The sequence below is a fragment of the Dipteris shenzhenensis genome, chromosome 15 (assembly GCF_047967505.1).
Source record: "Dipteris shenzhenensis isolate YYH24624 ecotype China chromosome 15, Dip_SZ_1.0, whole genome shotgun sequence".
NCBI classification, from domain to species: Eukaryota; Viridiplantae; Streptophyta; class Polypodiopsida; order Gleicheniales; family Dipteridaceae; genus Dipteris; species Dipteris shenzhenensis.
Window position 1 is genome coordinate 3,360,198 of NC_141610.1, and position 18,758 is coordinate 3,378,955.

The 18,758-nt window shown below is 41.8% G+C and overlaps 1 protein-coding gene across 3 annotated transcripts in view; it reads left to right on the top strand.

Moving 5' to 3' along the window:
• The window catches only part of LOC147893218 (Zincin-like metalloproteases family protein), a 262,264-nt gene that overhangs the window by 44,008 nt on the left and 199,498 nt on the right, over positions 1-18,758 (top strand). For all 3 annotated transcript variants that reach the window (XM_087385550.1, XM_087385552.1, XM_087385553.1), the window contains exon 2: positions 7,706-7,830. In XM_087385550.1, coding sequence (XP_087241676.1) covers positions 7,706-7,830 — 125 coding nt within the window. The remainder of the gene's footprint in view (positions 1-7,705; positions 7,831-18,758) is intronic.

Below are 18,758 nucleotides of genomic sequence, written 5' to 3' on the forward strand. Positions count from 1 at the left end.
ATCTTTTACTTGGATTGACTGAGGTAGGGGTTCATCAACCTTCATTACACTTTCTCTAAACTTATCAGTGTATTCTGCCACCGATAAATTTCTCTGACGAAGGTTTCGATACTGATCCCAAGCTCAGGATGCTTCGTCAGGAGATAGGAAGTGTTTTTTAAATTCCTTTTTAAACCCCTCCCAAGTAGTGGATGCTACTCCATCTTTCTATTGTTTTATCCACCACCTATCCGCTGCCTCATTAAACATATGGGTGGCCTCGCGGATTTTCTTCATATCATTCCTGATTTCACAAATGACGAATGCCTCGTCCCATTTGTGTAACCAGGTGTCAATGATATCGGAACTACGGTCAGACATCCGACCAGAATACTTTTCTGGCCTATAATTGTCAATATTAGGCACCTTAGCCCTCCTAGGCTCGACCGTACGAACACTGGACTCCGGTTACATCGGAGATTTACCTTTCTCCTCACGAGATGGTCTGGCAAACATACTATGCACCATTTTCCTGAGTTCAGACTGCCCCACATTTGTTTGTAACTGCTGCGCTAAAATCTGTTGCAAGGCATCCTCTAACATTGCAATTCTGCCAGACAATGTATGACCTGCTGGGCGCAACACCTGCGGGGTCGGCCGGACTCTCGACTCTACGGGATCCATCCTGGAAGCTTCTTCTTCTACTTCCATTTAGGTCAATGGGGGTGTGTGTGTGTGTTTTTTTTTTTTTTTAATAAATAAAAATAAAACACCGCTTGAAACTGTAATTACAAATCGAAAGTCCAACTTCCAACTTTACAGCTGACAAAGCATATATCACACTATAACCAAAATCACTTTTCCCTATACTAGGGAAAACTCCTGCAATCCAAATTGACTCAAACACGGAGACAAATAGATAAGCAAATCTCCCACAAAGCTTAGAAGGCATAGAGAGCTCCCTGGTTATAATTCTTGCCGCATGAAGAGATCAACCAGTCCCTATAGTCCACTTTAAATCTGTATTTATGACCTGCCTTGTGACCACAAACACACTATAGTATCTACCCCTTCACACGAGCTCACAATCAAGCGCAACCAACGAAAGCCTATCTCTGCGGGATGTGAGATGATGGAAACCCAGTCCCATCCACGTGGCTTTTCAGATGTAGCACCAAATCTTGTTTTCGTTTGGTTGGGAGACTTCAACTTCGAGACAAAGGTATTCTCGGAGGAGGATGGCGGTGAAAATCCTCTCGTCTTAGCCCAATGAAGGAATAAGAAAAGCAAGCAAGAGATGATGGCGATGATGATCTTCTCGCCTTAGAACTGAGATCTTCCGTGAGGGTATCGGGAGACTTAAACTTCCAGACAATGGTATCTGGTGGGGGAGGATGGCGATGAGAAGGAATAAGAAAAGCAACCCAAAAGCAAAAGAAGCGTTCACATTGACAACTTCAGCTGTATCGTCGTCCGCCTCCTAATTCGTCACCTACGACTTCTACTAGCACAAGGTTGCCTTATATTTTACAAAAGTGACAATTTCAAATCAATATCATGATCATCGACGTAGAACAATTTGGTGTGGCCCAAGCCCTCTTGAATCGTCACGGCCCTCACGCAGCAAAGCCGTATAGTGGCTGTATGTTCCGCAGCTGGAGCGCACTGGTAATTAAATACCGAATCTGTCTGCACTATCAGGTCAGTGACTCTCGTCTTCCACACCTTTAATTCGTCAACAACTAACGTGAACCCACAGTGACTTGGTCGTGCGCTGCTTATCAGCTCTACCCCTGATCGTTCTGCGCGCTTCTCTGATTATCCAACGTAACGATGATCTGAACGGTCTACTCTCCACAGATCGTACCAAAGCTCTGATACCAAATGAAACATCCCAATCTGATTTCTTCCAGCTTTTCGTTGAATCACGGGCACAGGCACTTGGTTTATCCTCCTAGCCAACCTCGTTGGTTGCAAGCTTCTCTGCTGAAAATCCAAAAGGATCTGTTTTCGTAAGAGCTGTTGCTTGCTTAATCCCAACGAGCCCCAAAACTCCCTAGATGGATCTAGTATGCCACATGTCTGCAATTTAGGGTCCTTCCTTAATGCATCATTTACCCCTCTCTTGGGATATCTATTAAACCATTTGCCCCTAGGCACAATTCATGCATTTAGGTCCCTTAGCCTTAGATCAACCTAGTCTAGTGCCATGACACCCTCACCAAGGACCTTGACCTTTATTCCTTTCTTGATCATTTACATGAAGCCCAAACAAATATAATACAAACATTGATTCTTTAAAGGAAAATGTCGACTGACCCTTCCGAGGTCATGTTACCTCGACTTGAGCGTAACAGTTAGCCTATGACCCATGCATCTACCATTCAATGCACCTTAATGCACCCTTCCCTTCCTATTGCCCCTAGGACCTAGACACATGGTGCACATCTTTATTAATAGAATAAGTGTCACATGTCCAAATTTTATGCCTTCTAAAGCAATGGCTCCAGCTCGACTAGCCCTATCTACTCAGATGATCCACCACCATAACAATTTGGTTGGTCTCCATCATAAATATAAATATGTTATGCCATTGGCGTATAATATATAATAATAATGTTCTAATGTCTACGAATCACAGATTAGTGATGTCTCTTGTCATGACACTCCCTCCTGCTTGAATGGGCAGAAGTCCTGTTTTGGATCCTCTTGTCTCTTTCTCTTGGGTATGCTTTTACTTCTGCATTTGCATCACCTCTTCATAATCTCCAAATTGTCTTCTCTTGATAGTACACGATCTCTTCTCAATCAGGACTTAGATCTCATCTTCAAGTTTTGGTTCCTCTTGATGCTGAATATTTAAGAGTAGAAGTATCACTGCAGTGCCTCTTCAATATCTCTTCATTCTCAAAATCCTCTTCTGAATATCATGCTGCTGAAAACCCTTCATAATAACCTGCTCAATAAGCTGAAACATATTCTTAACAAACTGGTCAGTATTAAAAAGATTCTCTCACCCAAATGTGTTATTGAGCTAGGTAGACCTTGGTCGTAGATGATTTTGTGATGGAGAATTGCTTAGTCTATAGAATCTATAGATCATCAATCTCTTTTTCCAACTCTTCTATTTCAGCCTATTCATCCTATAAGATACTCTACATGGAGGAGAAGATTCTTTATTCTCTATCCATACTCTACAATGAATATACCTACTCTCTATCCAATTCACAAATTCATACACCAGTGTTGGTTAAATGGATAGCATTTACTCTTGGTTCTATGTTCACCTCAGATTCCTGGGATGAGGAGGTAGAAGCCTCACCCTCCTGCTTGGATGCTTTGCCTTTCCCTTTTACAAAATTGGTCTTAGCAATTTTGGCTAATAGAGTAGGACATTTATGCCATGGATGCCCTGGCTTATGTTTCTTACATCTGAAACATTTACGCTCCTTAATCATCTTTTTCTTCTCATCATCAGTCATGGAAGGAAACGATATCCATACAGGACGTGATTGGCTATTAACATTTTGTACAATAGCTCTCTCCTTTCCTTTGTTAAAGAGTTTATGTGGATTCAATTTCCTCTTAGCAATGGTCTCTAGGGTAGTTGGGTTAAACATTTCAATCTCATACCTCGCTTTCGGGGTTAGGGCTGCTAAATACTTCTTTCTTCTATCATCCTTACTCTTCTCAGGTAACTGGAAAGAGAGTTTCCAAAACCTGGCTGTAATTCAGCGTTACTCTCATTATCAAATTGCCTCAATCTTTCCCGATGGAAGGTCAATTCTTCTATGCTGCAGAGGCACGAGAGTGGCCTTAAGCTGCTCTACAAACTTGGACCATTGAAGAATAGGCTCTTTTCTGGTTTGTAATAAGGACCACCACATCAAAGCATCCTTATGTAGATGTAGTAAGGGAGGAAAAATGAGCGGCCAAATTCAGAACAAGTCGATTGCAATTCCACACAGGCAGATCACCTTTCTTGCTCCGTCCTCACTCCCGTGGCGGGATTGCAGGCATTGCACATGTCAAACCTGGCCTACCTGTACACCTATGCCTTCCTGTTGTGTTCTGTCTGGTTGTGGTTGTGCAGACCTCCGCGTCCCATGTGTGGTGCCTGTGCGGCTCCCTCCTGTACGCTCTTCTCTGTGCTGCTCGTCCTCTATCCCGTGCACTTTTGTCCTCTCTCCTACTTACTTTTTCTCTTCTCTCTTGCCATCCCGGTCATGGATTGTCGCTGCTCTGATACCAAATGTGAAGAAATCCGGACTTTTCAAGAATGCAAATGTGTGCAGTGCATGCAGAATTTGAATGCCGATTGACCCTCCAATGGGGGAAGAGCACCCTTCTGAGAGTTCTTGTTTCCCTTTTCGACCTACATGCAAGGTGGGAGAGAGATGGTGGAGGAATGCAAGGTGAATAGAGAGAATGCTACGTGAGATTCCCAATGAACGGGTGATACCCTTTCATTAATGTCCTCAAGGGCACTCAAGTTCCATCTTCCCATTTACACCTACCCTTAGCCTATGACCCATGCATCTACCATTCCATGCACCTTAATGCACCCTTCCCTTCCTATTGCGTGTAGGACCTAGACACGTGGGTGCACATCTTTGAAGTAGATATGGCTAGTCAAGCCGGAGCCACTGTTGGGTGTTGATGACGTCAGTGGGGATGTCATAGTAGCTAGTCCTTGCTATGCGTGATGGAGTTTATGGTTTTCAACCTTATGAGTGACTATCATGAGATTATGTCGTGTTTTTAGAGGATGAGTTTGGGAATGTTCCTGGATTCATCTAGGTATATAAATGGTCTAATGTCTACTAATCACGGATTAGCGATTTCTCTTGTCATGACAATATTAGCATAGGTTGCTCCAGAAGGCTCAAAGTTTGCTGTCGTGCAGAGTTTGTAACAGTCATTTGGGGACTGTTGTACTTCCTGTGAAGAAGCTCTCTCCTTTTACAACCTCTTGCACATCTCATGTGTGATCGGCTGATCTTGAACTTGATGGGAGCATCCAAAGGCTTGTATGCATCAACTTGTGCATGCTAAATATTCTGATCTTCTACTGGTTGCTCTAAAGTGCCTTCAATTGCCAGTGGAAGTAACCCATCAAACATATCTTGAGAACTTGTATGCAGCTGTCTATCAAACTCAGTCATAGACTGATCTGAGTTTTGTGCAAATTTCATGTCTCTACTGACAAAAACCTTCTTCTTGAGGATTGTAGCTTTGTTCTTACTACTGTAGCCAACAAAAAATGCGCTTACTTCTCAATTGACTAGGTTGTGCAGCCATAGAACCTGTAATAATCAACCTTTGGTTTTCTGTTATAGAAGGGCCTCAAAGGGAGAGTCATGGGTGTCAAGGCCTTGGTTGGGCATCTATTTGAATGTGTAGTGCACACTTTATTGCCTCCATCCATTTGTTTGGCAAGGTTTTCCCTTTAATCATGCATTTGGCCAATTAGTGGCTCCACCCATTCAGTTCATTGTATCTGGCTTTTTAGTCTCATTGACCCTTCGGTCTTTCGTAAGAATTTAATAAACTGTCGTTCTTTCTTCTTTCTTCTTTCTTCTTTCTTTCTTTCTCTCCTTCAAAAAATCTTTAAAGCCATCTCACATACTCCCCTCTCTGTCTATTCTCAAAGCTTGCACTTTGCACCTTGACTCATTCTCAACCCTAGCCTCAAACTGCTTGATGCACTGAAAGATAGCTGATTTTTCTTTTCAGGGATATACCCATGAGAATTTGGAAAAATCATCCATGAAGGTAACAAAATGTAGATGTCCCAACGATGGTGTCCTCTTAGGACCACACACATCATTGTGTATGAACTGCAATTTTCTTTCAGCTCTAACAAGTCCATCTCTCGGAAAGGCATTTCTGTGCATCTTTCTCAAAATGTGTTGGGTGCTGAAAGCAATGGAATGCAAGGGAGCAAACAACATGCTGAAGGAACTGATTGTACTTGCAAATGGATAGTGATGAAAGTACAAGATTGGCCAATATATGGCCCAAAAGTCAACTAGTTGACTAAGGACTAAAATGGAAACACGGGATTATGCGCAATGTCCAAGGACTCTGGCTGTTAGTGTAGATGATAGTAGAAGTGTTCTGGCTGGCATGAAGATCTAAAAGTAACTTGCAGAGCCAAACTCACTCTATGGTAGCTGTGCCAATAGCTATGTTGTAGTTATCAATGAAAACTTGGATTTGATTGATGTTGATTCAAAGGGAAAGCCATTTGTTTTATGTTTAATATGATATTGATTCTCTCCCTATTTTTCTTATTGATGTCCGTATCTTGCTTTCTCGGCTGTTAAGTTTTGTTCCATGATTGTTGCAAGGCCCAGTTGATCTCTTCAACACCTGATGAGATTGCACTTGTTGGTTGCTTTCCCGAGAACAAGGTTTTGATGATAATGATATATGATTTGAAGGTATGTGATTGGCGCTTGTGGTGGAGCATAGTTGCACGAAATGGCCGTTTCTTGGCTGGAAACGGAAACGGCGAAACGGAAACGGCGTTTCTTGAAGAAACGCCGTTTCGTAAAACCTGTTTTTGCCCTAAATCCCAAAAGTCGTGATTTCGCCGCCTGGCTCCATTTTTCGCCGCCTCCCGCCGATCGCACTCCTCCTGTGCATCCTTGCTGCTCTCTCCACCTTCTCTAAGCTCTCTCCATCCCTCCATCCTTTGCTCTTGGACTCTCCATCCCGTTTTCCTCGGACCTCCATCCTTCTCTCTCCATCCTCTTCATCCTTTGCTCCATCTTCTCCATCCTGCAAAAGCTGCAGCTTGGCAGCGTGCTCTCCATCCCTCCATCCTTCTTCTCTCCATCCTCTCTTTAATCTTACCTGTAACCTCTCCATCCTCCTTCACTTCTACCTCTAGGCTCTGATCCTCCAGGCTCCTTCCACCTCTCCATCCTCTTTTACCTCTGAGCTCTCCATCCTCCTTCTACCTCTCCATCCTTTCTCACTTGTGACCTCTCCATCCTCCTTCTCACCTCTCCATCCTCCTCAATGCCGAGAGATGCTTATTGGGTCCATGTCTCCCTCCTAGATAGTTATAAAGGAGGCACTGGCTCCAAGAAGTATGAATGATGCATTGATGCTTGAAGGCTGAAGCTTCAAGTCTAGATAATTGTATTATGTATGATTTGCAAATTGCACTCTATTGATAATTATATTATGTATAAAAAATAAAATTCTATACATAAATTGTATCATATTGCCGTTTCTTCCGTTTCTGTTTCGGCAGGGCCCGGAAACTCCGTTTCTTCCGTTTCTTCCGTTTCCGTTTCTTCTGTTTCCGTTTCGGCTGGTAACTATGTGGTGGAGTGAAGACAACATTGAAATTTATTGTTTTGGGAATGATGGGTTTTTTGTTGATTATATATGGAGTAAAGACCCTTTACGGTGTTTTCCACTTTCTTGTAAGCTATAGCCTTTACTTACTACTCATGTTGTTGTGGGTGAAAGCAACTTTGCTTGTAAACTACTTGTGGCCATAGTTTTGTGCTTTTAAAATCTTTGTTAGCACCAAATGCTTTCTTAAGAATGGGAGTAGCATTATTGTAAAGCGAAGGATGTTGTTAACATGGACAATGAAGACTCTTTCTCTTTAGGTGCTTAATGTATTGATGCAAACATGAGTTGGCTTGTTTTGCATTTGATGATGAACAACATAATTTGTTGGATTCGCTTCGTGTTGTTGCAGAGATCTCATGTGAGGTTAAATTCCTCGTGAATTTAGCACCAATGCAAATCCTCAAGCTTGCAGAAGATTTAATAGCAAGATCACAAAGGACTTTTGATCAAGTAGCAGCTATACCTCTTGATAAGGTACTATTTACAAGTTTCTTGATAGTGTTTAAGTAGGTTCTTGACACTATGATAGAAATGCAATTCAATTGCCTATATCTTGAATAGGTGAGAGGATGAGTCATGGATCACATGTGGCATAAGGTTTCTGTTTTGTAGTATGAGTAGTGCACATGTGTAAGGATAAAAGCTACAACTTAGGGTAAGCTAAATTGATTATTCATATTAGTCAGTTGAAGGTGCAATATTCATCTTGGAACTAGAGATTTGCTATAGATAAGACAGGCGTCCCTCTTTATCAAGCCATAGTATTGCTTTGTCCATCTGAAACAGAAGTATTCTAGAGATACATTGTTTTTTTTTTTGGGCTCCCTTGAAAAATGATAGCTTAAGTGGGCGATCCCCTTTGTATTTGTGAAAAGCGATAGCTTCATTAATATTAATATTTTTCAAATCAAATTACTAAGTGGTACATAAGGCACAATTCGACGTCTTAGTACATATTAAAGGAAACATATACATACATAGGATACCGTAAACTTTGTACAAAGTAGAATTTGAAATCATGTATGTTTAAACTAATTGAAAATTTTAATGACCCTAGTAGAATATATTAGACACTTTACAAAAGGAAACTCAAATTCCATGTCAATTGGAGAATGGTAACAGGTTGTGAAGTGCGATGTATCTTGAGAAGCTCAGCCTAATAGGGTTCATTAACCTTCTGTTAGCTACTTTGTCTAGGAGCAATGAAATGTAAAGCTTTACTAAGCTATGAACAATATTTATTTTTTAATCTTGAGGGTTCCAAGTAAGGATTAGACAAGCCCAAAGAGATGCTTGATATCTTTGTTTAGGAAGTCACGATCGATTGCCTTTGGACATATCCGACTTTGAGGGCCTAGATATTTCCATTCTTCCCTAAATATTTATGGATCTCACATGTATTATTACTTAATCGCTCCTCTGAATTAAAATCGATTAATTAATTTGTGTTTTCACACGAAATGTCAAATTAACCTAAGTAATAAACAAGGATTAAGTTAATTAACAAAACTTAATAAACAAGCATTAAGCAAGGATTAAGTCGTAAATTTTTCATTAGACATCCAAATAAGTACATCCGGTATAATTGAGGGCAGGTTTTTCCATCCAAAAAACAGATCCAAGACAATGTCACGCGATATGTATTCCCATCCTTGACTTCCTGACCAACGACAAATAATCTGGAACATGACGAGATGCACTACTAGAACCTTCGCTTGCAACAGGAGTCGCTGTGCTGGCTCCTTCCCAGGCCTATGCTTCACGCTGTCGGCTGGGCTGGCAGTTAATGGGCTTTCGTTCGCCAAGAGACATCCTAAATCCACGACGTCAATTCGTGCATGTTCCTGTACACTTCCTTCATCGGTTGGAAGGACGATTTTCGGAGATGGTGCTACGCCAAAATCAAAGTAGCGAGGTGCATCCAACACACCCTTGATGTGTTTCTCTACTCTAGGCTGAGTCATTGGAGAATTGCAACAGAAAAATATACTACTCACGTCACTTACAGTCAAAGCATTCGGTAACATAATCGACTTCCACATCGACTGTGCTTTGCTCGCATCCATTTCTTTTCCTTGGTAAGGTATTACCCAAGAAGCTAATGGGTAATACTGGCCCGAACGTAGCATCTTCAGGAGATATTTGCTGAGAGGCATTCCCAACGTGCACCCCAACTTAAACTTCCAATACATAAAACAACGATAAAAAAGATTGGCACTGGTTAAACACACCTGGTTTTTTATTTGATCAACATTCTTCTCCACGCTTTTAAAGTGTGGCTCCCCGTAATCTTTGAGGTAGTAGCCCAACATGCCATGAAACGTATGCATGTTGCGCCGCCTCAAAGCGCGACACATGATTATACCACCTTCAGGCCTTTCGACGTCCCAGCCGAGATATTTGGCTATCAGCTTTGTTAACCGCATGAATACTCCTAGCAGAAATTCGAATAACCATTTGAAAATGCAAATGTGACAACGCACCCCCCCTTTCAACTGCACAAAACCCAGACATGCATGCCTCCCGCAGAAAATTTTCCATGTTTGTAATCAGACACACTTCGACATCATTTCCTCCTACTCCGATAGTGACACTTAATTCAAAGATCTTGTTAGCCTCCATTCCTATCTTGCCGGTGAGGTGACAAAAAAGGGGAAAAGAAATGAAAGACCCTCAAGACTCAGTACAAGACTTAGGAGATTGCCTTCAGTCAAATAAGATCTTCTTCATCACATAACTCAAAATGCAGGACACACTCTGGAAGAGCTTCTTCATCTGGCAAAGACATACCCTCCCATTCTTCGTCCACTAACGTAATAATAGAGACCAGTAGTCCCCATGCAGCTCTGAAAACAATATCTCTACATGCAAACCCACAAATAAAACCTCCTTTACAATTGTATCAAGTTTCAAGGATAAAATCATTCTTCAAAAACAAAAACCAATCCAGAAACCACCAAGGATCAGAAGAGTAGGTAGCTCTGCCAATACGAGAGCTATGAGCATGAGCCACCAGAGTAAGGTATCCAACCGACTACAAACACTCACTAACTCTCCACAGGAACGAGACTCTGAATGAGGACTGACCAAAAAATATCAAAACAGGACACACAAGAACATCCCACCCAACACCAGAGAAAGCATATATGTTCTGAAAACTGTATCTCCCTGTGATCAAACCATATGCTGAATATTTTCACCCAACCAACACCTCAGTAGATTCATAATACTCAGCTTCTCTCCCTTCTTCATTAAAATAAAATCCAGCTCTGCATCCCCTTAGGTAGAAGCCTACAAACTGCCCATATTACAGACTTGTATCTTCCATTTCTCGGCTTCCTCCACTAACACCAGGCCACAGGCCTTCTTACTCACAGCTCTCTTCGATGAGCAGTACAGGCAGCATGGAAGTACACAACTCAGGTCACTTTCCAACTTCGAAAACTTCTCCAAATTGCCTCATCAAATCTCAGGTTGTACACAAACGACACAAGGGTTATCTTTGAGGAGTAACTGAGCAGCTCCTTAGACAGCTTCTTAACGATACACAACACACAACACTTCAGGTTCAGCATCGAATCATGATGCCCGACCACCTTCCAATGTAGCGACTTCTCAAGGTCACGTCAGCAGAACGGCAGATCTCCACAGGCGACAATTCTTCAATTCCATAGGCAGCTCCTCACGAACTAGGCCATGACCTTCTCAACGTCGATCAGCTTCCTCCATACGCAGGCTACGGGCAGCATCATCACGATTAAGAGAAAAAGCGGGTACTTACATCGGTCGCCTCTCGATCCAAGGTCGGTTCAGAAACAGTCACCACAACTCCTTCACTTACACCTCCTTCTTCCTCGCCTGTGTCACGTCCAGTTCTTCCATGATCTCCTCTCTCACGTCAAGCCGTTTCTCTTCCAGGATGTACAGGACAGGCCCCTTCACCTCACTTTTTTTCGTTCGCTCCCTTCCCTGCTCACTTCTTTCTCCTTTTTTACCATCACCCACACAGGCCGCTTATCTCCCCTGTCTTTGAATCCGCCACCTTGCTTCTGCCCAAAGCTTCCACCACCACGTGCATGCTTATCCAGCCACCCTAACCAAAAAATCACGTGCATGTTCTCTGGAAACTCCATGCCACCTCAGCCTAATCTGCCACCTCACTAGTGACATTTTACCACTCTCAAGACATTTTCCCCAAATCACATTAAATGCACATTTTGGACCTTTAGTCACACAATTCCCACACACATTAGCATGCACATTAAAGCTTGCATGCTTCCCCATATACACATATGAAAAGCCCCTTAACGTGGGCACCAAAACATATCGAATTCCTGTAACATACAAGTGCACATTGACTCAGGAAAATATTTAAAAAAACCCTTCATGACTTGAGTTCACATGACCCCAAAAACATTTCACTTGACCACACACTGGATACCAAAACCTCTGGAAAGCTCGGTGCTCCCATACTCACATCTCATCATTTCCCGGGTTAGTTCCTGCTAAAAAGTTTGTTTAATTTCACAAGTCTGAAACCATCAGTCTTTTACATGTGCTGCCAGTTACATTGGCTTATTAACACACAACCCACAAATTAACACTATCATGTGTTCAGTGTCTACCCTCATGCACAATCTATGTGGAGAAAAATATATACAGATTTTATCCAATCATATTAGCCCAACCTAAAAGCTGCAAACATTCATGTTTGACAGCTTGAAGCCAACATAAAAAGCACTGCAGCAAGTATATCTTCAGTCGAAACTTCACTGGATGCATCTTTTTCCATCACAACTGGCCCACATGTTGACACTTGCATTATTCTTATCATGTACTTCTTCAACCGGTACCCATTCACTCGATTGGTGTGCAAACTTCCATCCAAATCACTCAACTGATATGATCCATTTGAATACTTCTTAAACACACTGAAAGGACCCACCCACTTTGTCACAAATTTAGTCTTGAAAGTACTATCCAGTTTACTGTCATATCTTAATACAAAATCTTCTTCTTTGATGTTCTTATCCTTATACTTCAAATTAGCTTTCATTTGATTCTTTTCCTGAGTCTGAGCATAGTGTTCAACTGCTTTCATTCTATCAAGCTGAGCTTCTTGTAGTTCAACCAACCTTCTTTCATACTCGGTGTTAGGTTCTTGATCCATTTTCATGAGCAAGTTCAGAGCTGGAATTTCTACTTCCAATGGCAACAAAGCTTCTTTTCCATATACAAGATGGAAAGGAGAAAACTGTGTACCTTCCTTGACTGCTATTCGGTAAGCCCACAGTGCTTGTGGCACAACTTGATCCCAGCTTTTCCCATGCATCTTCATGATTTTACTCATCATATTAATCAACTCTCCGTTGAAATATTCATTCTTACTGTTACATTGTGGATAATAAGGAGTAGCATATCTATGCTTAATTCTGAGCTTATCACACAACAAGTCAACCAGCTCACTCCTAAATCCAGGCCCTTTATCACTTATCAATTCTAGAGGCATTCCAAATCTACAACATATATTTTCATATATGAACTTACTCACTTGTTTAGCATTGACTGAAGCAACTGCCCGTGCTTCTGCCCATCTCGAAAGATACTCTACCACAGTGAGAATGTAACACTTACCTCCTAAAGTCATGGGAAGTGGACCGATTGCATCAATCCCCCACTTCTCGAATATGTTGTATGCTATGATGAGATTTCTCAGCTCTGGATGTAATACTCTTCTTCCCATCTGTTGGCATTGTAAACAGGATCTGCACCAATGCTTTATATCTCTCTGTAAAGAGGGCCAAATATACCCTTCCATTAGTATCTTTCTTAGCATTGTCTTGAATGCGAAATGTCCGCCACAAATCCCCTCATGATTTGCCTCAAGCACATGCATGATCTCAGCTTGCCATGGGATTCTTCTTAAGACTAAATCTGCACCTTTCATATACAAAACATCGTCAATAAGACAATAAGGCTCACAAGTCTTAACAAATCTATACCTCTTTTCTTTCGGAACCTCTTCTGGCACTTTTCCTGTGAGCAAGAAAGCCTCCACATTCGAAAGATACTCTCTCCCTCTGTACAAAGGTTCTTGAACTTTTACTACACACACCTGAACATTTTCCTCTCTACTAGCAGCATCATGTGCCTCATGATTCAAGTTTCTATCCACATGCTGTAACAACCATGCATCAAAATGTCTGAGTAACTTTTTAACAATACTAACCCAATTCTTTAAATGTTCATGCTTTATCTTCCATACCCCCAGAATCTGTTTTACAACCAGCATTGAATCACCTTTTATGATCAGTCTTTTTATTCCCATCTTCAAACATGATTGCAAACCTTCAGCTAAAGCAGCATATTCAGCTTCATTATTACTGCTTACCTTCAAGGGAAAACCTGATTTTCGGATTACCTTACCATCAAGATCATAGACAACCATTCCACCGGTTGCTTTGTCAATACTCTTCCTGTAAGAACCATCAAAGAACAAGGTATAGCTGTTTTCTAAACTTTTTTCCTGCACTCTTTCAATATGATCTTCCACTTCCTTGACTAAAATAGGAGTATCTTTGTAAGTAAGCAAATCAGCCAGGGTCGCTCTGGTTGAGTTTTCTACCAGGAAAGTAAAAGTATACTCCTGCAATTCTGTTACCCATCTCACCATACTTCATGAAAAATTAATACCATTCACAAGTTGTGGCAACAGAGTACAACTGGTAAGTACCACAAAAGAATGAGGCAGTAAATAATTCCAAAATCTTCTACATGCAAATACAAAGCTGGCTAATACCAATTCAGCAGCTGAATACTTCTTCTCTGCTTCACTTTTTACCCTACTAGCAAAAAACACAGGCCTCATATACCTTGATTGCTCTCCCTGCTGCAATAAAATGGCTCCCAATGCATCCGGCCCCACTGAAGGATTGACATAGAAAGTCTTATCGAAATCAGGAGCTTTTACACTTGACACTCTTCCAACAATCTCTTCGACTGCTTCAAAAATCTCTCCACATTCACTTGTCCATTGCAAAGGCACCTTCTTCACTGCTTGTTGTAATGGATACAAAACTTGAGAAAGCATAGAAATGAATCTGGAAAGATACTTCACCTTTTGTAAGAAAGTATGCAACTGCCTTGTCTCTGTTGGAGGTGCTAGGGTAACCAATGCTTTGATCTTCTCAGGGTCTGGCTCTATTCCATTTTCAGAAACAACATGACCCAATACTTTAATACTTGGCCGTGCCAACTTACATTTTTTGGGATTAAGCTGTCCTCCACTATCATCAATTCTCCCAAGTACTTGATCCAGTTTGGAACAATGATCCTTCCGATCACTAAAAATACAAATATCATCAATAAAAGCCCTTGCAAAATTTATCAAGAAAAGGGGCAAGTACCTCATTTGTGTTCTCCTGATAATGCGAGGGAGCATTCTTCAAACCAAAAGGCATCTTCTTATAAGAAAAGCAGCCCCAGGGAGTAATAAAAGTTGTCTTTGTCTGGTCTTCAGGAGCAATTGCAATCTGAAAATAGCCCGAATACCCATCACATAAACTATACATCTCATGACCGGCTATCTTATCTAGTATGTCATCCACATGTGGGAGAGGATAGTGATTACTCTTCGTCATAGCATTCAACGGTTTGTAATTAACACATACTCTCCATCGTCCATCTTTCTTGGGAACGATAACCACAGGGCTGGCCCAGTCAGAGTGTACAATGGGAAAAATTATATTAGCCTTAAGCAACTTGACCACCTCCTCTCGAAGTACTCTCACTTGCTCAGGACTCAATCTTTTCATTTTCTGAAATACCGGCCTTGCATCTTCTTTTAATTCAATCTTCAAAGGCTTCCCTTTAAACCCTCTAATCTCTTCATACGATGTGATAAATAAATGGGGATACCTGCGCAACATGGCTGAATACTCTTCCTTTTCTTTCAGAGTAAGATCTGGATTAATCATTTGCTGTACTAATTCCTGTGTTGGGACAGGTGCCTCTTTAGATTGCATAAACTCCTCCATTGTTTCAAATCTGTCCTCTTCTAACTGATGTACAGTTTCAGCCTGCTCACTTGTATCTAGAAAGTTCACTCCCTCAATAAAAGCAACCTGAGCTTCATCACTGTCAGAAGTAGTACTACTTTCTTCTTCACTCGTGGTCTCACTCTGCTTTTCTTCTTCTTTGATTGGGCTTGATATCTCAGCATGACTCACCATATCAAAACTGAACTTTTTACCGTTAGATGTATATATTGAGATTATTCCCTTCCCCCAATTTTGAATAGCTCCCACTTTCCTCAACCAAGGTCTGCCTAAAATGAGAGGGTAAGCGCTCATACCTGCCGGCATAACATGACAATCTATTCTGCAATGCACATTGAAGACTTCCACATCCAAATCCTTCACTACCCCCAAACTCTTCACTCTGGCGTGGTTGGCCATTCTTATTCGGAAGTGAGAAGGATCAGTAACCTCCAAACCCAACCTCTCAACACAAGATTGAGTCATCACACATATCTGGGCACCTCCATCAATGTATGCCTCTCCAAGCTCATATCCTTTATGCCATGCCTCCACCGAAGGGCAAATATCTGGAAGCTCCGAAATAGACATAATATTTTTTACTACTTTATGCTCAACTCTCTTTTTACCTGGATTTACAGCTTTCCTCCATTCTCTCTTCAGCCTTGGATAGAGCCCAACCATCTGTGCAAAAGTAATATCCACCTTTCTGTTAGACAAATCAGCAATCAAATCATATTCAGCCTGCTCCTTCCCCAAGGGATAATCAGCTGTTTTGTATTTCTGTCTAGGCTTCCTCACCTTTTTCCTCTGGTAAGTAACAACATCTTCAACCTGCTTACTCTTTTTAACACTTGGCTCTCCTTCTTCATCCCTGTCTCTCTTCCCAAGAGGCAAAACATCCAAATCACTCTCTTCCAATCCAAGCACGCTGACAAACTGGCCTTTCCCCTTATCTTTAAAAGAAACCTTCTTTACTCCGTTACTACTTGAAGGTCGAGGCTCTTTTATCTCCACTCCATGATCAGTTGACCTATCATTTAAATTTGAAGGAAGTGGGTACACATCACCGCCAACTCTGGGAGGCTTATCACATTGTGTACTATAATGTCCCCAATCTAGACAATTGAAGCATTGCACATACGGAGCATACACTCCTCGTCCTCTCCCGCCTTGCAAAGGTGCTTGAACACTTGAATTGGATGCATTGCCTGCTCCTCTACCACCTGAGGTCCGACCTCATCCTCTTCCTGCCATAAGGTTTAAGCTGAGATTCTTCATTAATTCAATCATTTCATGAGTTTCATCCTTCATTGATCCCTCTTTCTTTTCTTCTGGCCTCACTGGCTCAATTACATTCTGCACAGGCATCTCCGTAACAGAAGGAACAACAGGCACGCCATACTCCAACTGAATCATCCTTCTTTGCTTCCTCTCTTTCTCCTTAGCCACTCTCAGGGCTTCCTCAAAAGTTGACAGGTCCTTCACCTCAACCTTCACCCGTATCTCAGGCTTTAATCCTGCAATAAATCTATCCTTCTTTATGACACGGGGTGGTACTTCTGGCAAAAGAATTGCCTGCCATTTATTCCACATGATCATAAATCTACTCACATAATCATCCACAGTTTGGTCTTTCCTTTGATACAAAGCACATAACTCCCTCCATACTCCATCTGCATCCCTGGTACATGCAAACCGTGTAAAAAAGCCACTTCTTACCTCTCCATAAGTGAGATTCCTGCGTTCTCCTTGCTCATTTTGAAAACTGGCCTGAAATTCCTGCAACCATGTACGAGCTTCCCCTACCAAGCAATAAGTCAAGATTTGCAACAACACTTCAGGTGCATTCCTGTCTTTAATAAGAGCAGTAAATTCCATGCTCTCAATGAACTTCTCAGGATCTTCATTGGGCAGACCATAAAATCTTGCAAAATCTTGAGCCATCTTCACTCTCTCTGAGCACTCTTTGACTTTTGGTGGACTATCACTCACAAAAAAAAAAGACGTCCCCAGCAGGATCGCCAAAACAATGAGGTGACAAAAAAGGGGAAAAGAAATGAAAGACCCTCAAGACTCAGTACAAGACTTAGGAGATTGCCTTCAGTCAAATAAGATCTTCTTCATCACATAACTCAAAATGCAGGACACACTCTGGAAGAGCTTCTTCATCTGGCAAAGACATACCCTCCCATTCTTCGTCCACTAATGTAATAATAGAGACCAGTAGTCCCCATGCAGCTCTGAAAACAATATCTCTACATGCAAACCCACAAATAAAACCTCCTTTACAATTGTATCAAGTTTCAAGGATAAAATCATTCTTCAAAAACAAAAACCAATCCAGAAACCACCAAGGATCAGAAGAGTAGGTAGCTCTGCCAATACGAGAGCTATGAGCATGAGCCACTAGAGTAAGGTATCCAACCGACTACAAACACTCACTGACTCCCCACAGGAACGAGACTCTGAATGAGGACTGACCAAAAAATATCAAAACAGGACACACAAGAATATCCCACCCAACACCAGAGAAAGCATATCAAAGTATGTATGTTCTGAAAACTGTATCTCCCTGTGATCAAACCATATGCTGAATATTTTCACCCAACCAACACCTCAGTAGATTCATAATACTCAGCTTCTCTCCCTTCTTCATTAAAATAAAATCCAGCTCTGCATCCCCTTAGGTAGAAGCCTACAAACTGCCCATATTACAGACTTGTATCTTCCATTTCTCGGCTTCCTCCACTAACACCAGGCCACAGGCCTTCTTACTCACAGCTCTCTTCGATGAGCAGTACAGGCAGCATGGAAGTACACAACTCAGGTCACTTTCCAACTTCGAAATCTTCTCCAAATTGCCTCATCAAATCTCAGGTTGTACATAAAAGACACAATGTTTATCTTTGAGGAGTAACTGAGCAGCTCCTTAGACAGCTTCTTAACGATACACAACACACAACACTTCAGGTTCAGCATCGAATCATGATGCCCGACCACCTTCCAATGTAGCGACTTCTCAAGGTCACGTCAACAGAACGGCAGATCTCCACAGGCGGCAATTCTTCAATTCCATAGGCAGCCCCTCACGAACCAGGCCACGACCTTCTCAACGTCGATCAACTTCCTCCATACGCAGGCTACGGGCAGCATCATCACGATTAAGAGAAAAAGCGGGTACTCACATCGGTCACCTCTCGATCCAAGGTCGGTTCAGAAACAGTCACCACAACTCCTTCACTTACACCTCCTTCTTCCTCGCATGTGTCACGTCCAGTTCTTTCATGATCTCCTCTCTCACGTCAAGCCGTTTCTCTTCCAGGATGTACAGGACAGGCCCCTTCACCTCACTTTTTTTCGTCC